This window comes from Bombina bombina, chromosome 4 (genome assembly GCF_027579735.1).
Source record: "Bombina bombina isolate aBomBom1 chromosome 4, aBomBom1.pri, whole genome shotgun sequence".
NCBI classification, from domain to species: domain Eukaryota; kingdom Metazoa; phylum Chordata; class Amphibia; order Anura; family Bombinatoridae; genus Bombina; species Bombina bombina.
In genome coordinates, this window is record NC_069502.1 from 134,364,260 (window position 1) to 134,383,376 (window position 19,117).

Below are 19,117 nucleotides of genomic sequence, written 5' to 3' on the forward strand. Positions count from 1 at the left end.
CGCACTTTAAAAATTTATTCCTGCAGCCAATATAAATCATATTATGCTGCTTAATGAGTATAGCATATTCCATTCGCCTATATTTTCGTACTCATGTGTTTTTCTATTATGGTATTCGTAGTGTTTTCAGAAAAGCTTGCCACCTTTTAGTTGGCGAGAAAAAACTGTGAGATCTGCAGTGCAAAAATCTTTACAGAATTACGCTGGGATTAGAGAAACATTTTCATATACGCCCATGGAACGCCCATGTTCAGCCCATTTTACGAAAAAACAACAATTACACTTTGCATTTTGTATTTCTAAGTACACATTTCTTTGTGTTTTTTGCACATCCAGTGTACTAAAATTACGATTTACACTGTGCATATTTAATACGATTTATTCCTGTGTAAATAACATACAAATTTTATGTTTTTGGTAAAATATGATTTTCAGTGAGGATTTTTTTTACAATTTTTGATGCCTCTTAACAATACAATTTTCCCAGCTTATTTTTTTTTTTGTGAATGGTTCCATTATTCATTTTGTATGATGTTTTAAATACAAATTTTATTGTGCACTTTTCATAAGAAAATGCAGTATACGCCCCTTAGCGAGACGCCCTGCTTTCAGGGTAAAAAGTGGCTTTAGATCATTCCACCAGGGAAATCTCTTTAATAATCTTGCGAGCCCAGAGAGCTTAAGTTAATGGGGCCCATAGTAATTTTGGTCATTTGGAGAATTAGAAATATATAATGTTTCACTGAATTACCCTTATGTAAAATATCTGGGTGATATATAAAAGACAATGGATAAATTATATAAAATTATTATGAATAATAACATTATATCTGAATAAAACTAATACAAATAAATAACATTCACAATAATAATAATTTTGCAAAAATAAACATATCCAATAATAAATTATCAGTACTATATACTCCAAATATATAATGTTATTTAACTGAAGACAGTTGAGAATAAGTACGGGTAAAAATATTAAATCATTACTGGCAATATTAATATAGAAATTTCAAGTAATATAGGACTTTTTAAATTCCCATTTTTTTTTTTTGTGAATTGTAATGGTTGTCCTGAACTAACCTCAAACACTTAATTTGCTTTGAGTTGAAGGATAACTAGGGTATATGGGATCCAAATTTTAGTAAATATGCTGCAAATGGAATTTGTAAACAATGGAGTGGATATTTATCTCCCATTTTTAAAATTCCATTTAAATATTATGAGACAGATTACAAGTGGCGAGTTTTACAATATTGCGCCCGTGTAAATTTGCACGCATATTACAAATTAAAAGTAAACATGACCATACAAGCGTGACTTAAAACCTTGCGCAAAGGGTTAGGGCTAACTAAAAAGTGGCATTAAACACAACATAAATACATTAAATAAAGTGTAACACTCATAAATACACTATCTTTTAAAAATTATTTACATAAATATTATAAAAAAATTATATAAAAAGTTATAAGGGTTAATAGGTATATGGTATATGACAAGGTGTTTGACTGCAAAAGGCTATAATATATATATATATATATATATATATATATATATATATATATATATATATATATACTTAAATATGCTTGTCTAAGTATGTGTGTATAAATCTATTTATCTATCTTTCTATCTATCTATCTATCTATCTATCTATCTATATAAATATATATATAGATATGTACGTATATACATACATATGTACACATAAACACATATATACACATGTATACACACACATATATATACTGTATATATATATATATATATATATATATATATATATATATAAACACTTTGAGCACTTCTTATTCAAATACTGCACCTAAAAACAAGAAAAAATATTTTTATTACATTTTACTATTTAATAATGTGTTTCACTGTAAATATTTTACATACCATTGTTCTTCTCAGAGGGGAAAATATTCTATGTATTTTTAAATATTCCTATATATCTCTGTAGATACCTGTACCTATATATATTCGTATAAATAGATATAGATATATATTTTACAAAAAATACAGCAAATATATATAAATATATATATTTAAAAAAAAAAATTCTATGTGGAGAATATCGGAATGTAAAAATTTTCATAGCTACCTTTGGGTTAGCGCAGTAGGTTTAACTCCTATTGGGTTAGCGTACAAGCGAAATGTGTTTGCGCTCTCCAATGATATCTATGGGGAGAAGTTAGCGCAATTGCGATATCCGAAGTCCTGAAGTCTGTGTGCGTCAGGTTTCATCATTTTTATCTTATAATACGCACGCTAACCCTCTCCACTTGTGATCTAGCCTATATACTGTATATATATATATATATATATATATATATATATATATTATAAGTGGAATAACTAGCCTCTATCAAAATTCGTAAGAAAATATTCACTAAATTAAAATGATGTAAAATCCATCTATTTAAACGTTACAGCTCCTATTGTAACATAAATAGATCAATGATACATTAAAAGTTATTTTAAATATAAAAAAGTTTTATCTTTTAATTTATATCTAGATATTCTAGGCTTAAAAACAAAATGGAAATCAATATGAAACCTATGTCTTAGACAGATATAAAGGTTATCACTCATGTGCTGATGTTTTCTAAGCTTTAGGCCTAGTTCAGCCCTCCTAATATTCTAAGAGGCAAATCTTTGACCTTTGGACCTTTTGCAACTTACTCTGAACTTCTAAACAGAATAGCTCAGCTGGTTTTCCTGACTATATAAATTCAGGTCCAAAGAAAAAGTCTCATTCTCTCCAGGTGACAGCGGAAGAGATATAGAAACTGCGGAGAGGATTACAGGGGCTCCCAGAGCTGTAACAGCTCACAATGGGCAGCAGGAAACTATTGCTCCTGGTGCTATTCGCCAGCAGCTGCACATTTGCACGTAAGTAAAAAATAAAATAATAAAATTAGTGTTTTTAGTATATATATATATATATATATATATATATATATATATAGAGAGAGAGAGAGAGAGAGAGAGAGAGAGAGAGAGGAATATGTATATATATATATATATATATATATATATAGAGAGAGAGAGAGAGAGAGAGAGAGAGAGAGAGAGAGGAATATGTATATATATATATATATATATATATATATAGAGAGAGAGAGAGAGAGAGAGAGAGAGAGAGAGAGGAATATGTATATATATATATATATATATATATATATAGAGAGAGAGAGAGAGAGAGAGAGAGAGGAATATGTATATATATATATATATATATATAGAGAGAGAGAGAGAGAGAGAGAGAGAGAGAGAGGAATATGTATATTTATATATATATATATATATATATATATAGAGAGAGAGTGGAGAGAGAGAGAGAGAGAGAGAGAGAGAGAGGAATATGTATATATATATATATATATATATATATATATTTTTTTTTATATATATATATATATATAGATAGATAGATAGATAGATAGATATAGATATAGATAGGTATATTTAAAATACTATACAAAACAATAAACAATTATTGTACAAATTTAAAAACATAATTATATTATACTTTTCTGCTATATTTGTGCAAAATTATGCTGTTGAGATAAAAGGAATTCTGTATCTGTGCACAAATATTATAATATGAATATATAGAAACTTAAAGGGGTGTTATGATTGTTTAAGATTAGGGGGACACTGCAATACTGATTTCCAGATTCATTCTTTTTGTGTCCTAAATAAATAAAATTGCCTATGAGTTTCTGCATTATATGTTGCCAGTTTGTAAAATATACTGATGTTACAGTTACATAAAATCAAATGTATAAATTTAGAGAACTATCTTCCAACAAAAAGTATTATGTATTATAATGAAAGAAAGAATAACATATGCCATTATTTCCATAATAAATTTAAGAACTAACTGAACAAAACAGTTTTTGCCAAATACATTGTTGGTACTAATATACATTAGTAGCACAGATTCTAAAGAATAGATAAAGGGTAAAGTGTTTCGTCTTGTAATAACATTTTGCTTTGGTAAATATAATGCTAAAAGTAATTGCTGATATTGAAAATACTCAAATAGCAAGGTTATGTCAATATGCTTCAGAGAAAATTGTAATGTATTAGTTTTTAACCTATAATAATTATATAAAGAACACATATTATATATTGTAATGAGATTACATGAAGCTTTTACTATTTCATAATGTACATCATCATATACAAAATAAATGTCTTAGTTTGTAGACATGTTATTGTATAATCTTTTAATATTTCATTTAATGGTTAAAACAAGGAAAATTGGTTTAACCAAATTATTTCTTTATATTTATTTAAATTATATTTATTTAAATAAATAATTTGAAATATTCTAGTGAGAATATTGTATTCAATAAAATGGTATAACCTTATACATTGTTGTATTTAATTTGTTCATTCTCAGATACATGTTTAGCTTTTTTCTATTTAGATACAAATCATAGAAACTATTATTAGTATTATTATTTATTATTATCTAAAATGTTGACCTTTTTTGCAGAAGAGGATGCTGCAGATGCTCAAAGTTCCACCTGTTTAAGTATGTGATTGTTATTTATTTTTTATTTATTCCTTATTGTGTATATAGTGTTAATAAACATGTAGTATAACAAATATCTGATGTTTTGCTATTCTATTACTGAGGGGATTTAAAGGCTGCATCAGGTATTCCTGAGTTTCTACAGTAATTTAGATAACTGGTGAAAACAGTTATTTTGGTTAAATTCAATACAAAACAATATCACAAAATAACATGTGAACAAGATTTATTTTTATAACTTTTTTATTAAAAAAAATGTCCCCCCATATCCATTTCACATTTAAATTACACATGGAACAAATGCTGTAATATTTTATAGCTAATTTCAAAGAGACTAAATATATAGTTACATTTGACTCTAGAGCAGCAGTGCTGTACTGGGATCTAACTAACCACATCTAGGGACTCAGTGACAACAGACATATCTGTGTAGCCAGCCCCACCAATCACCAGTCACCATTGCTTCTTCTCAGTGTGCCTAGGTATGCTTTTCAACAACAGATTTCAAGAAAACAAGTTAAAGGGACACCGAACCCAATTTTTTTCTTTTGTGATTCAGATAGAGCATGCAATTTTAAGCAACTTTCTAATTTACTCCTATTAGCAAATGTTCTTCATTCTCTTGGTATCTTTATTTGAAAAACAAGAATGCAAGTTTAGATGCCGGCCCATTTTGGTGAACCACCTGGGTTGTTCTTTCTGATTGGTGGATAAATTCATCCACCAATAAACAAGTGCTGTCCAAGGTTCTGGACTTTCTCTTTCAAATAAAGATAGCAAGAGAACGAAGAAAAATTGATAATAGGAGTAAATTAGAAAGTTGCTTAAAATTGAATGCTCTATATGAATCACTAAAGGAAAAAAATTGGATTCAGTGTCCCTTTAAAAGGACATGAAACCCAAAAATGTTCTTTCATGATTCAGATAGAGAATACAATTTTAAACAACTTTCTAATTTACTTCTATTATCTAATCTGTTTTATTCTCTTGGTATCATTTGCTGAAGGAGCAGCAATGAACTAATGGTTTCTAACTGAACAAATGGGTGAGCCAATCACAATCAGTATATATATATATATATATATATATATATGCAGCCACCAATCAACAGCTAGAACCTAGGCTCTCTGCTGCTCCTGAACTTGCCTAGATAAACCTTTCAGCAAAGGATAACAAGAGAAGGAAGCAAATTAAATAATATATGTAAATTGGAAAGTTGTTTGAAAAGGTATTCTCTATCTGAATCATGAAAGAAAAAAAATTGGGTTTCATGTCCCTTTAAATTTGATATCAGCAGTCATTTCAAAATGTTCTTAGAATTGTATGCTCTATCTAAACCATGAAAGTTTAATTTTCACTTTCAAATAAAGTTAATAAAGAAATGTTTAATTCTGGTGAAAAAACACACCATGGAAAATAGTAAATAAACATATTCTTTCAGATTGCTTAATAAGTTTATATTAAAAATGTCAGTCAAAATAATTATACAGAATATTTTCTTTTACAAACTAGCTCTGTACCAGTTTATATAGTAATTTAGACTTCACCTAAAAGTGATTGATGTTGAAGTGGTTATTACTTCATTAATTACTTGGTCTAATTAACAACAGAATTGTAGGTATTTGCTAGCAGTAACACTGTGTTCTAATTATGTTTTTACAGCATTTACAATATATATTGTGAGTGCTATCGCAGTTGTCTGCTATTTTGCTTTCTCATTATGTTTACAAATGTGAGGAAAGGTACTTTCCAAATTTGCCAATGGAAAGAATTGTTGTTCTTGTCTGAACTTTGTAACCCCTCTGCTGGTCAGATTCAATAAACATGACCAACGCAAACTTCATACTTAGTCATATCAGTGTGGATAATAATTTATTACTGATAATCTCTAAAAATCTCTGAAATCAGTATTGTGTATTTAACCTTTGTATTGTAGGCTAGAGAACATTCTGTTAACTGATGAATGTTCTCTTAGTAAGGCAGAGTACAAAGTATGAAATGAATTGGTCACTTGTACTCTACAGATTTTTTTTATTATGGTATTATATCGCCCTCTTCAGTCAAATAGGGTACAACTTATGACATTTGTTGGTGATTTTTTAGTCTACAGTTATTTTAGTATGGTATTATAACGCCCTCTTCAGTCAAATAGATTTATTGCAAGAATATATTCTATGTAGTTACATTGAAGAGGAAATATACTTTTCCATTTTTAAGTTGTGAATGTAATATTTTCATTATCCTGCTGAACAGATATCAATAACTAAGTCTAATTCTCTGAGACCAAACATGTTATGTAATAAACTAAATATTATTCTTTCATCACTATTTCAGAATTGTATATATATATATATAAAACATATTTGTAAGTGAAAAGGGTGTTTTTTTAATCTTTGTGAATCTTTGTACAATCGGCTTAGTTTTAATGAAAAATTGTGAGACGTGCCTGTTAAAATATAACAGAAGTTTAGAATCACAAAGTTATTTTGTGATATAAATGCAGTATTATATATATATATATATATATATATATATACTGTATATCCATATTCACCCCCCCCCCTTAATCCATACATTGGCTTTCCAATTAAAGTTAAAACTAAAGTGCTGCTCTTCTAAGGACCTAGTAGGCACCTATACAACCCTCTGAATGTATAAGCTCCATGTTATTACAGTGTCCTGGATATACAGACTAAAGTAAAAAAAATTGTCAATTGTATAACTCATGGATGCTTTAATTTTCTTTAAAAAAAAGTCTACAAATCATTACAATATATTTAGACTTAACAAAATGTCATCCATATGAAAGGGCAGTAACCAAACATGTTGATTTTTTGTATAAACAAAAATAGTGAATTAAAGCTCGTTAATTTGAAATTAAAAATAAATAAGCAGTATCATTTGCGTACTGCCCACTAATGTTCATTGGCTAAAGGAATTTCATATTCATGCTTATTAGTTGATAGGTACTTCCTGCTAATGCTCATTGCGCACAATTAATACCAATTTATGTAATTTAATTAAAGTTAAAAAAGAAAAAGTGAAACAAAATGTTTACACTTCTTAATACAATATCGTTTTAAATTTGAGAAAGGAAAAAAAGAAGTGTTAGAGAAGAATTATGACGCTAAAAGCAGACACTCCTCTAGATTCAGCAAAGGCCTCTCCAGTCTCAATAGTTCTCATATTAGAGTCCCTTTATTAAATAATGGAGAGTTTTAAAAACTTTAGTGAATCAGCTGTATCATATAACATCATCAGACTCTCCCTAGCTTAGCAAATCTTGATTGGCTTTTTAAGCAGGATTTGTCTGACTAGCGCAAACAGTACCACGTATAAATAATAATATATTTTAAGTTATAACCTTTGCCAGTGAAATATGAAAAAAAATATTTTGAAGTATTTGGCATTTATTTTTTCCTTTTGTTGTGTTATTAATCTAAAAAAAAACACAATCTAGAGGAAAATGTATTAATATTGCAATATACATATTCTTTTCAGGAGATGCCACAAAATTTAAACATCTGAGGAAATATGTATATAATTATGAAGCTCAAACATCTACTGGAGTAACTGGTACAGCAGACACACAGAGTGGATCAAAATTTTCCTGCAAGGTAATGGACTATATTCAATAAAACTCATTCCTGAAATGAATCTCACAGCAATATCACAACCCAAACAATTGCAGAATTCATAATGATTTTGACCCGACCCTGATCCCAGCAACAAATTACAGGTTCAGCTCAATTGTAATTAAAGGAGTTGCATCTATATCGTAACCGATAACTGGTCATTTCATATACACAAAATGCCTTTAAACTGAAATTGAAAAAAAAAAAAACACTTTTATAAAACTGTCCAGTTAGCACAACCACAAAAGATACTTGAAAACAGAAAAAAAAATGCTTTGAAACAGTGAGATAAGATACATCACATGGGTAGCAGAGTCTTTATGAATTCAACATGTTCAAATGACGTTTAGGGGAAAAATTCAGAACATGTCTCTAGAACTTTCCTGAAAGTTCTATAGGGACATTATTATATATGTAGGGGCATTACTATATATGGTAATGGAAGGAACATTCACAAACAAAATACTTGAAAACATACATAAAGTGAATTTCAAATATCATCCTACCTAAAAAAGACATTCTACTCCAGAATTTTTTATTGTTTAAAAAGATAGATAATTCCTTTATTACCCATTCCCCAGTTTTGCCTATTCAATAAGATTTCATTAATACTTTTTACCTTTGTATCTAAGCCTCTGCAGCTGCCCCCTTTTCAGTTCTTTTGACCGACTTGCATTTAGCCAATCAGTGCTGACTCATCAATAACTCCAAGGGAGTGAGCACAATGTTACCTATGTGGCCCACACAAATTAGCACTGTCTAGCTGTTAAAAACTGTCAAGATGTGTCCTTCAGGGGCTTAGAAATTAGCATTTGAGCCTACCTAGGTTTAGCTTTCAACAAAAAAAAATATCAATAGAACAAAGCTAATTTGATGATAAAAGTAAATTGGAGAGTTGTTTAAAATTGCATGCCGTATCTGAATCATGAAAGTTTAATTTTAACTAGACTGTCCCTTTAATAATGAGGCTTTTCAGCAGCCTAATTATATCCGTGAATCAAGTCCATCCACTTATGTATCAAGAAAGACGCATATACATTAACAAGAAGAATATATATTACATTTTACATATACAGCTTTTTTTTTTAAGAATATTAATTTGTTTGTGATATTTACTGTTGCATTTATAGGTTGAATTGGAAGTTCCACAGCTATGTAATTTTATTCTTCGAATAAAAGAATGCACCCTGCGAGAGGTGTATGGCGTTAATCCTGAGGGCAAAGCACTTTTTAAGAAATCCAAGAATTCTGAAGACTTCTCTAGTGCTATGTCAAAGTAAGTAGAAGTTAGAATTTTAATTTGCTCTTGGTTTGGGAAAGTATGTGTATTCATTTCTAATATCAATATAGCAAAATTAGGATGGAAGGACATTAACGTTTTTCCTTTCTTTGGTGAAACAGAAAGTATATTTCAAAATATAAAGTTTTTTATATTTGAACATGAATGTTATTGGCTGAAAAAAAATCTTCTTGTTTTTATGCTTATGGGTGTGTCTTTGCCCATCAATAGAGGTAATAAATAATGCCATACTTTGTTTATTAAGTAAATCCAAAAACATGCAATATTACTATTACATGGTAAAAAAAAAAAATATTAGATTTCTGCTTTAGTGTAGTCCTTAAAAAATAAAGTAACAATATTTTCTAATCATCTTGAAGACATTGAACCACTATGAATCACATTGAAGTTTATTCCAATCATTATATAAGAGGTGTAATGTGATTTACACAGGTTCTAGTAAGGATTTGAAATGTAAGGCCATATCACCAGCCTTGATCTCTTGAAAACCCAGTTTGACCTCTTTCAAATTCATTAATGCAATGCACACAACTTTTTTTAGATGTTAACATTCTAATACTAATAAACATAATTATTTCCTGGTAAACGTGTACACAACTAAAATCTAATCATTGGAATGTTCCTTTATTATTCAATACAGTAACTTCAAAATTATATAGTGGGTAGCTCACATTTTAATTGTAATAGATTTGTAGAAATCTGTTAGTTGATACCATTGTTCCATGTATTCTGTGATTTTAATTCTTATTTTGAGAAGGAGCATTTTTTTTCTTTCTATTAAAATAATATAACTAATTCTTTATTCACAGATATGAGGTTAATTTTTCAGTCCTTAATGGAAAAAATGTAGTATTATATCCTCAAAAGGATGAAGCCTTGAATATTTTGAACATGAAGAGGGGTATTATTTCTGCTCTTGTTATACCAGATGAAACTCAGGAAAATTCTTACGTGGCAAGTACCCAATTAAAGGAACTATGCAAATTCTTCTGAATGTTTTCCTTGATTGTTTAAACTCTAGCACATATCATAAACATAAGATTATACTATAAGAATATGGCAAACGTTATTACTTAAAATAATGCTAAAAAAAAGATTTAAAATAACACACACACAGGTTATAATCACACACACATATTATATATAATATATATATATATATATATATATATATAATTTATTTATTTTGTATTTATTTATTTTTTGTAATTACGATAGCATTTTTTTTATTATTTTTTTATTTTGTATTTATTTATTTTTTGTAATTACGATAGCCTTTTTTTATTATTTATTTATTTTGTATTTATTTATTTTTTGTAATTATGATAGCATTTTTTTATTATTTATTTATTTTGTATTTATTTATTTTTTGTAATTACGATAGCATTTTTTTTTATAATTTATTTATTTTTGACAACTTTTTAGGATACAGTGTATGGAAAATGTTCAAGTCAAGTTACTGTAAACACCAGACACGGGGCCACAGCAACTGATGTCACAGTCGATAGAAATCTGAAAACATGTGACCAGTTTGTTCCAATAAGAGACTATGTTAGTCCACTTGCTCTGATTAAAGGATTGGTATGTATAGTAGGTTAAATACAAGACTTTATATCGCTGACATATTTTTATAAGTAAATGTATCAAAGTTCGAAATTGAATAGAGTCATTTTATTTTGGTTTCTGCAGAATTCTCCATTGTCCACATTAATTAGGAGTAGCCAATCCTGCCAGTACAGTATGGACCCAAAACGAAGACACATCACTGATGCAATCTGCACAGAAAAACATCTTTTCCTTCCCTTCTCCCATAAGTGAGTAGCAAAGATATTTTAACTAATACATTTGAAATAGTTACCAAGGAAATATTTTTTCAGGTGTAATGAGTTTTAGAGAACAAATCTGTTCATATCATCAACTAATGCATACATATTTTCCACTCTTTGGTGACTTGTAAAAAACAAACAAATTGATTTTTCATATATTCTGAGGATTAAAAAAAAACATTCAGTTATGTAGAAATTACCTTCTTTTGATTGATTTAGTTCCAGCTCTTCTCTTCATACTATGCTCGTACATATTATAGCCTCTAGTACCTGTGCATTCACAATAAACAGTTTATAAAATATTATGACACGAAGTACAATATTTTATATGTAGGATAATGCACTTAAACTGTTTTGCAGCCATAAATTAAAAAATGTGCTCTTGCGTAATGGAGATGTTAACCAGTTATTGTCTTTGCAGAAATGAATATGGTATTATGGCAAAAGTTGTACAAACACTAAAGCTGGAAGATGTAGCAAAAACTAACAGCAGAGAATTTGATGGAGGTAATACAATAGTTATTTTTTTATAATTGTTTTTTTTTTATTATCCTCTCATGGTGAAAAAATATCCTGTATCAATAATGATCTTATAATAGCAAATTCAAGTTATAAAAACAAAGGTGCAAGCACACTTCAGACTAATCCGACCTTTGTAATTGATAAGATCTGCTCTTGAGCGATTGCTGCAAGAGAGCAGGGGAAAGGATTGCACAAGAGAATTCTTGTGTAACTTTAACTACCACCAGCAGATTCCTACCTGGGAATCGTGTCCCACTGTCTACTTTGATCAAATATCGGTTCCTATAATAAAGAGTTAAAATACCAATTGCTTTAAAAACAAACTAAAAATTATATGCCCATAAACAAATTAATCATATATTGTAAAACTAAAAATTCCATCACAATGTACTTTATTCATGTTGCTCAGTTTTCATGTAAATTGTGTTTATATGAAAATTGTATATTTTCAACTTCCCCATAGAGGCTAAAGTGTCTTTTTCTCTGCTTAATTTTTGTTATATAAATGATGAATGAGTGTACACAATGCAATATAGTTTAGTACTTCTAAAACTGCATTTGATTATTCTTACTACTGTCATCTTTTTATACAGATTCATCATTGGAAAGAGGTCTTGCCTTAGAGGCTGCAATAGATAAGAATTCTAAAAATGTAGACACCATCTTGGAAAATCTAGAGGAGCTGCAAAAGTTGTCCACATCAGAGAGGAACCAGCAAAGAGCTGGGCGGTTTCATAAACTTGTTACTGGTTTAAGGAGTTTAAATAACGAAACACTTGGTCCTCTTATACCAAAACTGACACAGCTCTCAAGGTACTTTATTCATATTGTCTGCTGTTCTAGTTAAATTGTGTGTACAAATAAAGTTTTAAAATAAGGTAGTGAAATAAGAAAAAAGTGAACAATAAATCATTAAACTGCAAAAAAAGTAGGAGATGGAAAATCAAGAAGTGGTAATTTTTTTTTGTTTTGTTTTTATAAATTTACATCTGAATTCCGAAACAAATGTGTTTAGAAAGATATAATGTTATAGCAATGAGATTACAGGCAACAATTTTGTTTTAAATACTCTCTTCATCATCACAAATAAACACCTAAGCTACCAAGTTTAATAAAGTTAAAAGCCATGCTAAAATTGCAAAACATACCTATTGAAAAATAGGTCATCAAAAAAAAAAAAGTTTGCAAAAGTTGTGGTACATGAAATAATCTTTTTAATACACTGTAATATTTACATGCAAGCAAAGCTCAATATAATTTAAAATACCAACCACTAGATGTCAGTATAATATTTATATTTTTTACTCGCAATATTGTACTTTATCTAAAGCAGTGTTTGTTAATATTTTAACTTAGTTGTATGTTTAATATTTATTGTGGTGATTTTATTATTTAGTGTACTTTTTATTATATTTTCATGGTTTTTATATTCATTTTTTTCCCCAGTCCTATTACTCTACAAGCATTGGCTCAGTGTGGTACCCCAGAGTGCTTTGGAGGCATTCTTCAAGTGCTCAGAAGTGGAGAGATAACTCCAGTGCTGAGTGATGCAGTCACATATGGTCTTGGACTTTTGCCTTCTCCATGCACAAAACGTGTCCGGGAGCTTCTTAATATGGCACAGTATCAGCCCGGCAGAGCTTCATTTTACGCCTTAAGCCATGCAGTTAATAAGTGAGTGTTATTGTTTTGTAATTGACTCATTGTTCTTTTAACTATATATATATATAGATCCTACAACATTGGAAGCCATAAGCCTTGCGTTTAACATTGAACTGATTTTCCAAACTTTGTTTCTATTATTTATTTATTTATTTATTTATGTGTATATGTACTGCATGTATTTATTTATTTATTTATTTATTTATTTATGTGTATACGTACTGCATGTATTTATTTATTTATTTATTTATTTATTTATTTATGTGTATATGTACTGCATGTATTTATTTATTTATTTATTTATTTATTTATGTGTATATGTACTGCATGTATTTATTTATTTAATTATTAATTTTTATAGATCAAAGGCTGAGTTTCATGTTACTAAGTTTATGCACCCATGTAATGTGTGAAGCTTTGCTTCAGTAGCATTGTATTTTTATTCTGAGAAAACATTACTTGTAGAAATTCACAAATATTTATTTCATAAAAATCTATTTATTTTTTTAATATATATATATATATATATATATACTGTATATATATATATATAAGTATCTGAAAATGTTGTGAAAGTTAATGGGCTGACTTGACACCTTTTTAAAATTTATATTTGTAAAGCTTCTTTGAAGACACGCAAACTATTACACCTGACTTAAAGGATGTTGCTGATTTCATGGTATCACTGATCGGAAATGACTGTACACAAAATGAAGATAAAACATTCCTGAGTCTTAAGGTACAAGAGTTTCTAGATGTGCAAACTGTAATTATTATATTATTATAGTGGCATTTTTGTTTTTAAATATGTACTTTTAATTGATCTGTTCGTGTTCTTACAAAGGCCATCGGCATTATGGGAAAAGCATTGGAGGCCGCTAATCCAGAAATTAAGCCTTCTCTTCTGAAGTGTGTTAAAAGCCCAACACCATCCCTTGATGTTCAAAAGGCTGCTATACAAGCATTCCGTAGAATGACCATTACAGATGAGGTAACTTCCCTAATTGATTCCTTACACTGCAGGCATGTATAATACAGTTATTATGGTGTACTAGTATGAAAAGGCATTTCTTTTGTGTTCATAAATATATTTTTCTTTATAATACATATTATTTGCAAGAAGAAATTAATATTACCACTTTAAATATTACAGTATGCCATATTAAACAATTCCCATTTTAATTAAGATGGTTATCTGTCTATTGCCTGTCTGTAAATCTTTCTGACTGTCTGTCTTTCTGACTGTCTGGGTCTATCTATCTATCTATCTATCTATCTATCTATCTATCTATCTATCTACCTATTCATCCAAGAATAAAAGGAGGACATAGACAAAACCAATATTTAAAAAATGTAGCAGAGAAAAACAACAAAATAGTATTCAATAACTATTGGTTGTGTAGTCCAGGCCCTGCAGTGTCTACTTTGTGTCGGGGGCGTTTATTCATGCCTACAATGCATGAGATTTAGCTAACTGAGTGTGCACAATTTGTTTAAATATTTATAATTTGCTATTTCAAAGCATGTTCTCCCATTTGTGCAATCTAAATGTTCCTCTTAACTTAATTTGTTCATCATTGCAAGAATAAATTCAAACCTCCACACTGAATATACAGCAGCAACCAATGTGAAATAGCAAAGCGGAAACCACTGTAAACTAAGAATGGGATAAGAGGTGCATGGGTAAAGTACAAGCAAAGTATTCCAACCATAGGAAAGAAGGACAAAAGCTATTTAAAACATAATCAATCACAAATTGAACAATGAAGGGTATTACCTTGTATAGGAGGTTATTTGAGTGTATAATGACTATGACAATGTTGGGCTAGTAGGTTACTGTTACACTAGATATGGAAGACAGGCAAACAGTAAATTGTGAGCATGATTTCTTTTATTGGGCACATGCTTAAAAAACTAAAAAAATGAAACTATGCATAAACATTGTAATAACTGTGTTCCTAACACATTTCTGCTTTTATATTCATAATGTTTTCATATTTTTATAGGTTCGGAGTGCACTTGTACAAACTTTCCTTGATTCCAGTGCTCCCATGCAGAAGAGATTAGCTGCCTATCTCATTGTAATGAAAAATCCATCTCAGTCTGATCTTCGTAAAGTCACTAGAAATTTAGTTAAAGAGCAAAATGAACAAGTGAAAAATTTTGTGGCTTCCCACGTCATTAATATTCTGAATTCTGATGCCCCTGAAGTTCAAGAGTAAGTATATGCGCTCGAATAATATATTACCTTGCTTCATCCAGTCAAATGATACACTTGTCCATTATACATTTTATTTTTATGTCTTTTTGAAGTTGTGCTCAAAAAGTTTAATCATTATACTTTAAAGCTCCTTTCATATCAATTTTCACGTAAAATAAAGCTTTTAAAAGAAAAAAGAAAATTGAATAGAAGACATAGATTTAAGGCCATCATCTAACATCTATATCTTCAAATTAAAAATAACTGACTGCTAAAACTGATTACAAAGCCTATTAATTATATTTTTTTTTCAAAATGGTGATGTCAATTTGTACTGATAAACATGCTCATTTTTTGCAGACTTAGAGCTAAATTGGAAGAATCTTTGAAGGGCGTTGAGTTGCCAAGTATTGATACAGACATGACTAAGTTTTCACAAAACTATCAGTTTTCCAAGAGTGTTGCTGTTCCAGGCGTAGATGAGGCCTTCGCAACCAAAGCAGAAGGGAATTTCATTTTTGATTCCAGTAGCTACTTGCCTAAGGAAGCAATGCTAGAAGCAACGCTAAATGTTTTTGGAAAATCTGTTGACATGTTTGAGGTAAGTAAACCACAGAAAAACAGAATATAAAATTATCAAAATTCATGTAATTTTTTTAGGGAAAAAACATTAAAATGTAACCCTATATCAAATTACCTATAAAATTCAGTGAATATGACTTATTATTACTGTTTAAATATTCCCATACACATTTCATTTTAATAAACTACTTTTTTAGAATGTAATGAATTATATTTGTCTTTTTATAGTAAAATTCAGAACCTTTTAGGCGGGGTGACTCTATTTTCTGGCACTCTGTTAATGCAGGTCATGTTTCGAGAACTTGCACTTAAAGGGACATGAAACCCAAAAAAGTTTACTTCTATTATTGAATTTGTTTAATTCTCTTGGTATCATTTGTTGAAGGAGCAGCAATGCACTACTGGTTTCTAACTGAACACATGTGTGAGCTAATGACAATCAGTATAAATATGCAGCCATCAATCAGCAGCTAGAACCTAGGTTCTTTCGTGCTCCAGAGCTTACCTAGGTACACCTTTCAGTAAAGGATAACAAGAGAGGGTAGCAAATTAAATAATAGAAGTAATTTGGAAAGTTGTTAAAATTGTGTGTTCTACCTAAATCCTGAAACAAATGTTTGGGTTTAATGTCCCTTTAAACTATGCAGTTTGCTATATTTAACCCTTTGACTTCAAAATAGAACAGAAAAACAATACATTGTCAGCCACACGGTTTCAGTGATTAGAAAGTTAGTATATTATATGCAAATCTGTAACACGACACTCTTGACTGCACTGGATGTTTTGAGTAATTCTATAATGTAGTAGTAGATACATTAATGTGGCATGACACGTTATGCCCAAAAGTTACAATTTGTTTCTAAATAAAAAAAAAACTATTTAAAATGACAAGTAGCACCAACGTATTGTTCTTTATGATTAATAATTGTATTTTTGTAGGTTGGCTTAGAAGTAAATGGCTTTGAACCAACGCTGGAGGCTTTGTTTGGAAAAGGAGGGTTCTTTCCAGATTGCACCATGAAGGCACTATATTGGGTTGATGGCAAAGTTCCAGATAAGATCACAGAAATTCTTTATAAATGGTTTGGCATTTCCAAGCAGGACAAGCAAAATCAGGTAACTAAAATATAGCTAATAGCAAAAAAAAAATAATGAAGAAAAGAAAGAAAATGTATATATATAATTTCTGTGAATTCTGTTGGTAAAAGAATGTTATTTAAACAATGTAAAAAAAGAAGTATAAAATAATCGGTAAAAAGAAAAACAAAACAATTACAGTGAGTCAGTTTTGTTTGCACCCCCAAAGTCTAACATAGAAACATAGATTTTGACAGCCATAAAAAAACATATTCCCAGCAAGTCTGCCCAATATTTGCTAAAAGTATATACTTATCTAGTTCGTAGAATAGCCTTATGCTTTTTCCAGCCTTTCTTAAAGTCCCCCACAGTGTTTGTCATTACCACCTCTTGTGAAAGTTTATTCCATGGCCCCTATTTATGAAAGGTCTTGCGGACCTGATCCGACACTGTGGATCAGGTCCACAAGACCTCGCTGAATGCGAAGAGCAATACACTCTCCGTATTCAGCATTGCACCAGCAGCTCACAAGAGCTGCTGGTGCAATGCCGCCCCCTGCAGACTCGCGGCCGCCAGCAGGGAGGTGTCAATCAACCCGATCGTACTCCATCGAGTTGATTTCTGGCAATTCCTGTCCGCCTGCTCAGGGCAGGTGGACAGGGTTATGGAGCAGCGGTCTTTAGACCGCAGCTCCATAACTTGTGTTTCTGGTGAGTCTGAAGACTCGCCAGAAACACGGGCCCAAAAGCTCCCTACGGAGCTTGTTAAATGGGCCCCCATGAATCAATCACCCTTTCTCTAAAGAAGTGCTTCTGCAAATTACTCCTAAATCTACTACCCTTCAGCTTGAGTATATGACCCCTTGTTCTTGAATTTTCATTTTTATGAAAAATACTCACAGCCACAGCTTTACTAAGCCCCTTAAAGGACCACTCAATGCAGTAGAATTACATAATTAACAAATACATAATAAAAAAGACAACACAAAAGCACTTACTCTGAATTTCAAATAAGCAGTAGATTTTTTTCTGACAAATGAATTTTTTTCTCCCATTTTCCAGCCCCCTGTATCATGTGACAGACATCAGCAAATCACAGACTAGTATACATATACCCTGTGAGCTTATGCACATGCTCAGTAGAATCTTGTTCCCTAGAAAGTGTGAATATAAAAAGAAAGAAAGTGTCTTAAAACTGAATGCTCTATCTGAATAATAAAAGATTATTTTGACTTGAGTGTCCCTTTAATATACGTGAAAGTCTAGAACTATCCTGATGGTGTACACATAAGATATAATAAAACATATGATTTTTTTCTTGTAAAAATAATATTCGTTTTCCTTTATTTTTCAGGACATAACAAAAGCAATTATTCTTAATGCTGAAAAACTGATAAAAGAACTGAGATCTAGTGATGCTCCAGAGGCTAAAGCATATCTGGAAATTTTGGGAAAGGAATTAGGCTACCTGAAACTAAGTGATGTTAAAACACTAGGCAACATGTTAATGAAGAGTCTGCACACTACACAAGAGCTGCCTGGAAAGGTACAGTAAATGTTAATATGCTATATATTGTCTCATGGTTATATTTATATAGAAAATTAATTGACAATGAAAATGTTGCACATTAGATGTAAATGTTTTTTGCCTTAAAAATACAGTCTATTTAGAAGCAGGGGACTTCAGAAGTGAATAAGAAAACTGTAGAATTTTGACAAGTTTTGGAGTATACCGAATTTTATTTCACTCTAAAGCTAACTT

The 19,117-nt window shown here is 30.1% G+C and overlaps 1 protein-coding gene across 1 annotated transcript in view; it reads left to right on the top strand.

Moving 5' to 3' along the window:
* Positions 1-2,755: 2,755 nt before the first annotated feature.
* The window catches only part of APOB (apolipoprotein B), a 37,794-nt gene continuing 21,432 nt past the window's right edge, over positions 2,756-19,117 (top strand). The window contains 16 exon segments of the mRNA XM_053709638.1: positions 2,756-2,898; positions 4,514-4,552; positions 8,054-8,169; positions 9,318-9,463; positions 10,297-10,441; positions 10,913-11,068; positions 11,177-11,301; positions 11,735-11,820; positions 12,429-12,648; positions 13,282-13,509; positions 14,119-14,236; positions 14,342-14,488; positions 15,504-15,715; positions 16,058-16,298; positions 17,219-17,395; positions 18,710-18,901. Of these exon segments, the coding sequence (XP_053565613.1) occupies positions 2,841-2,898; positions 4,514-4,552; positions 8,054-8,169; positions 9,318-9,463; positions 10,297-10,441; positions 10,913-11,068; positions 11,177-11,301; positions 11,735-11,820; positions 12,429-12,648; positions 13,282-13,509; positions 14,119-14,236; positions 14,342-14,488; positions 15,504-15,715; positions 16,058-16,298; positions 17,219-17,395; positions 18,710-18,901 (2,406 nt within the window). The 5' untranslated portion in view covers positions 2,756-2,840.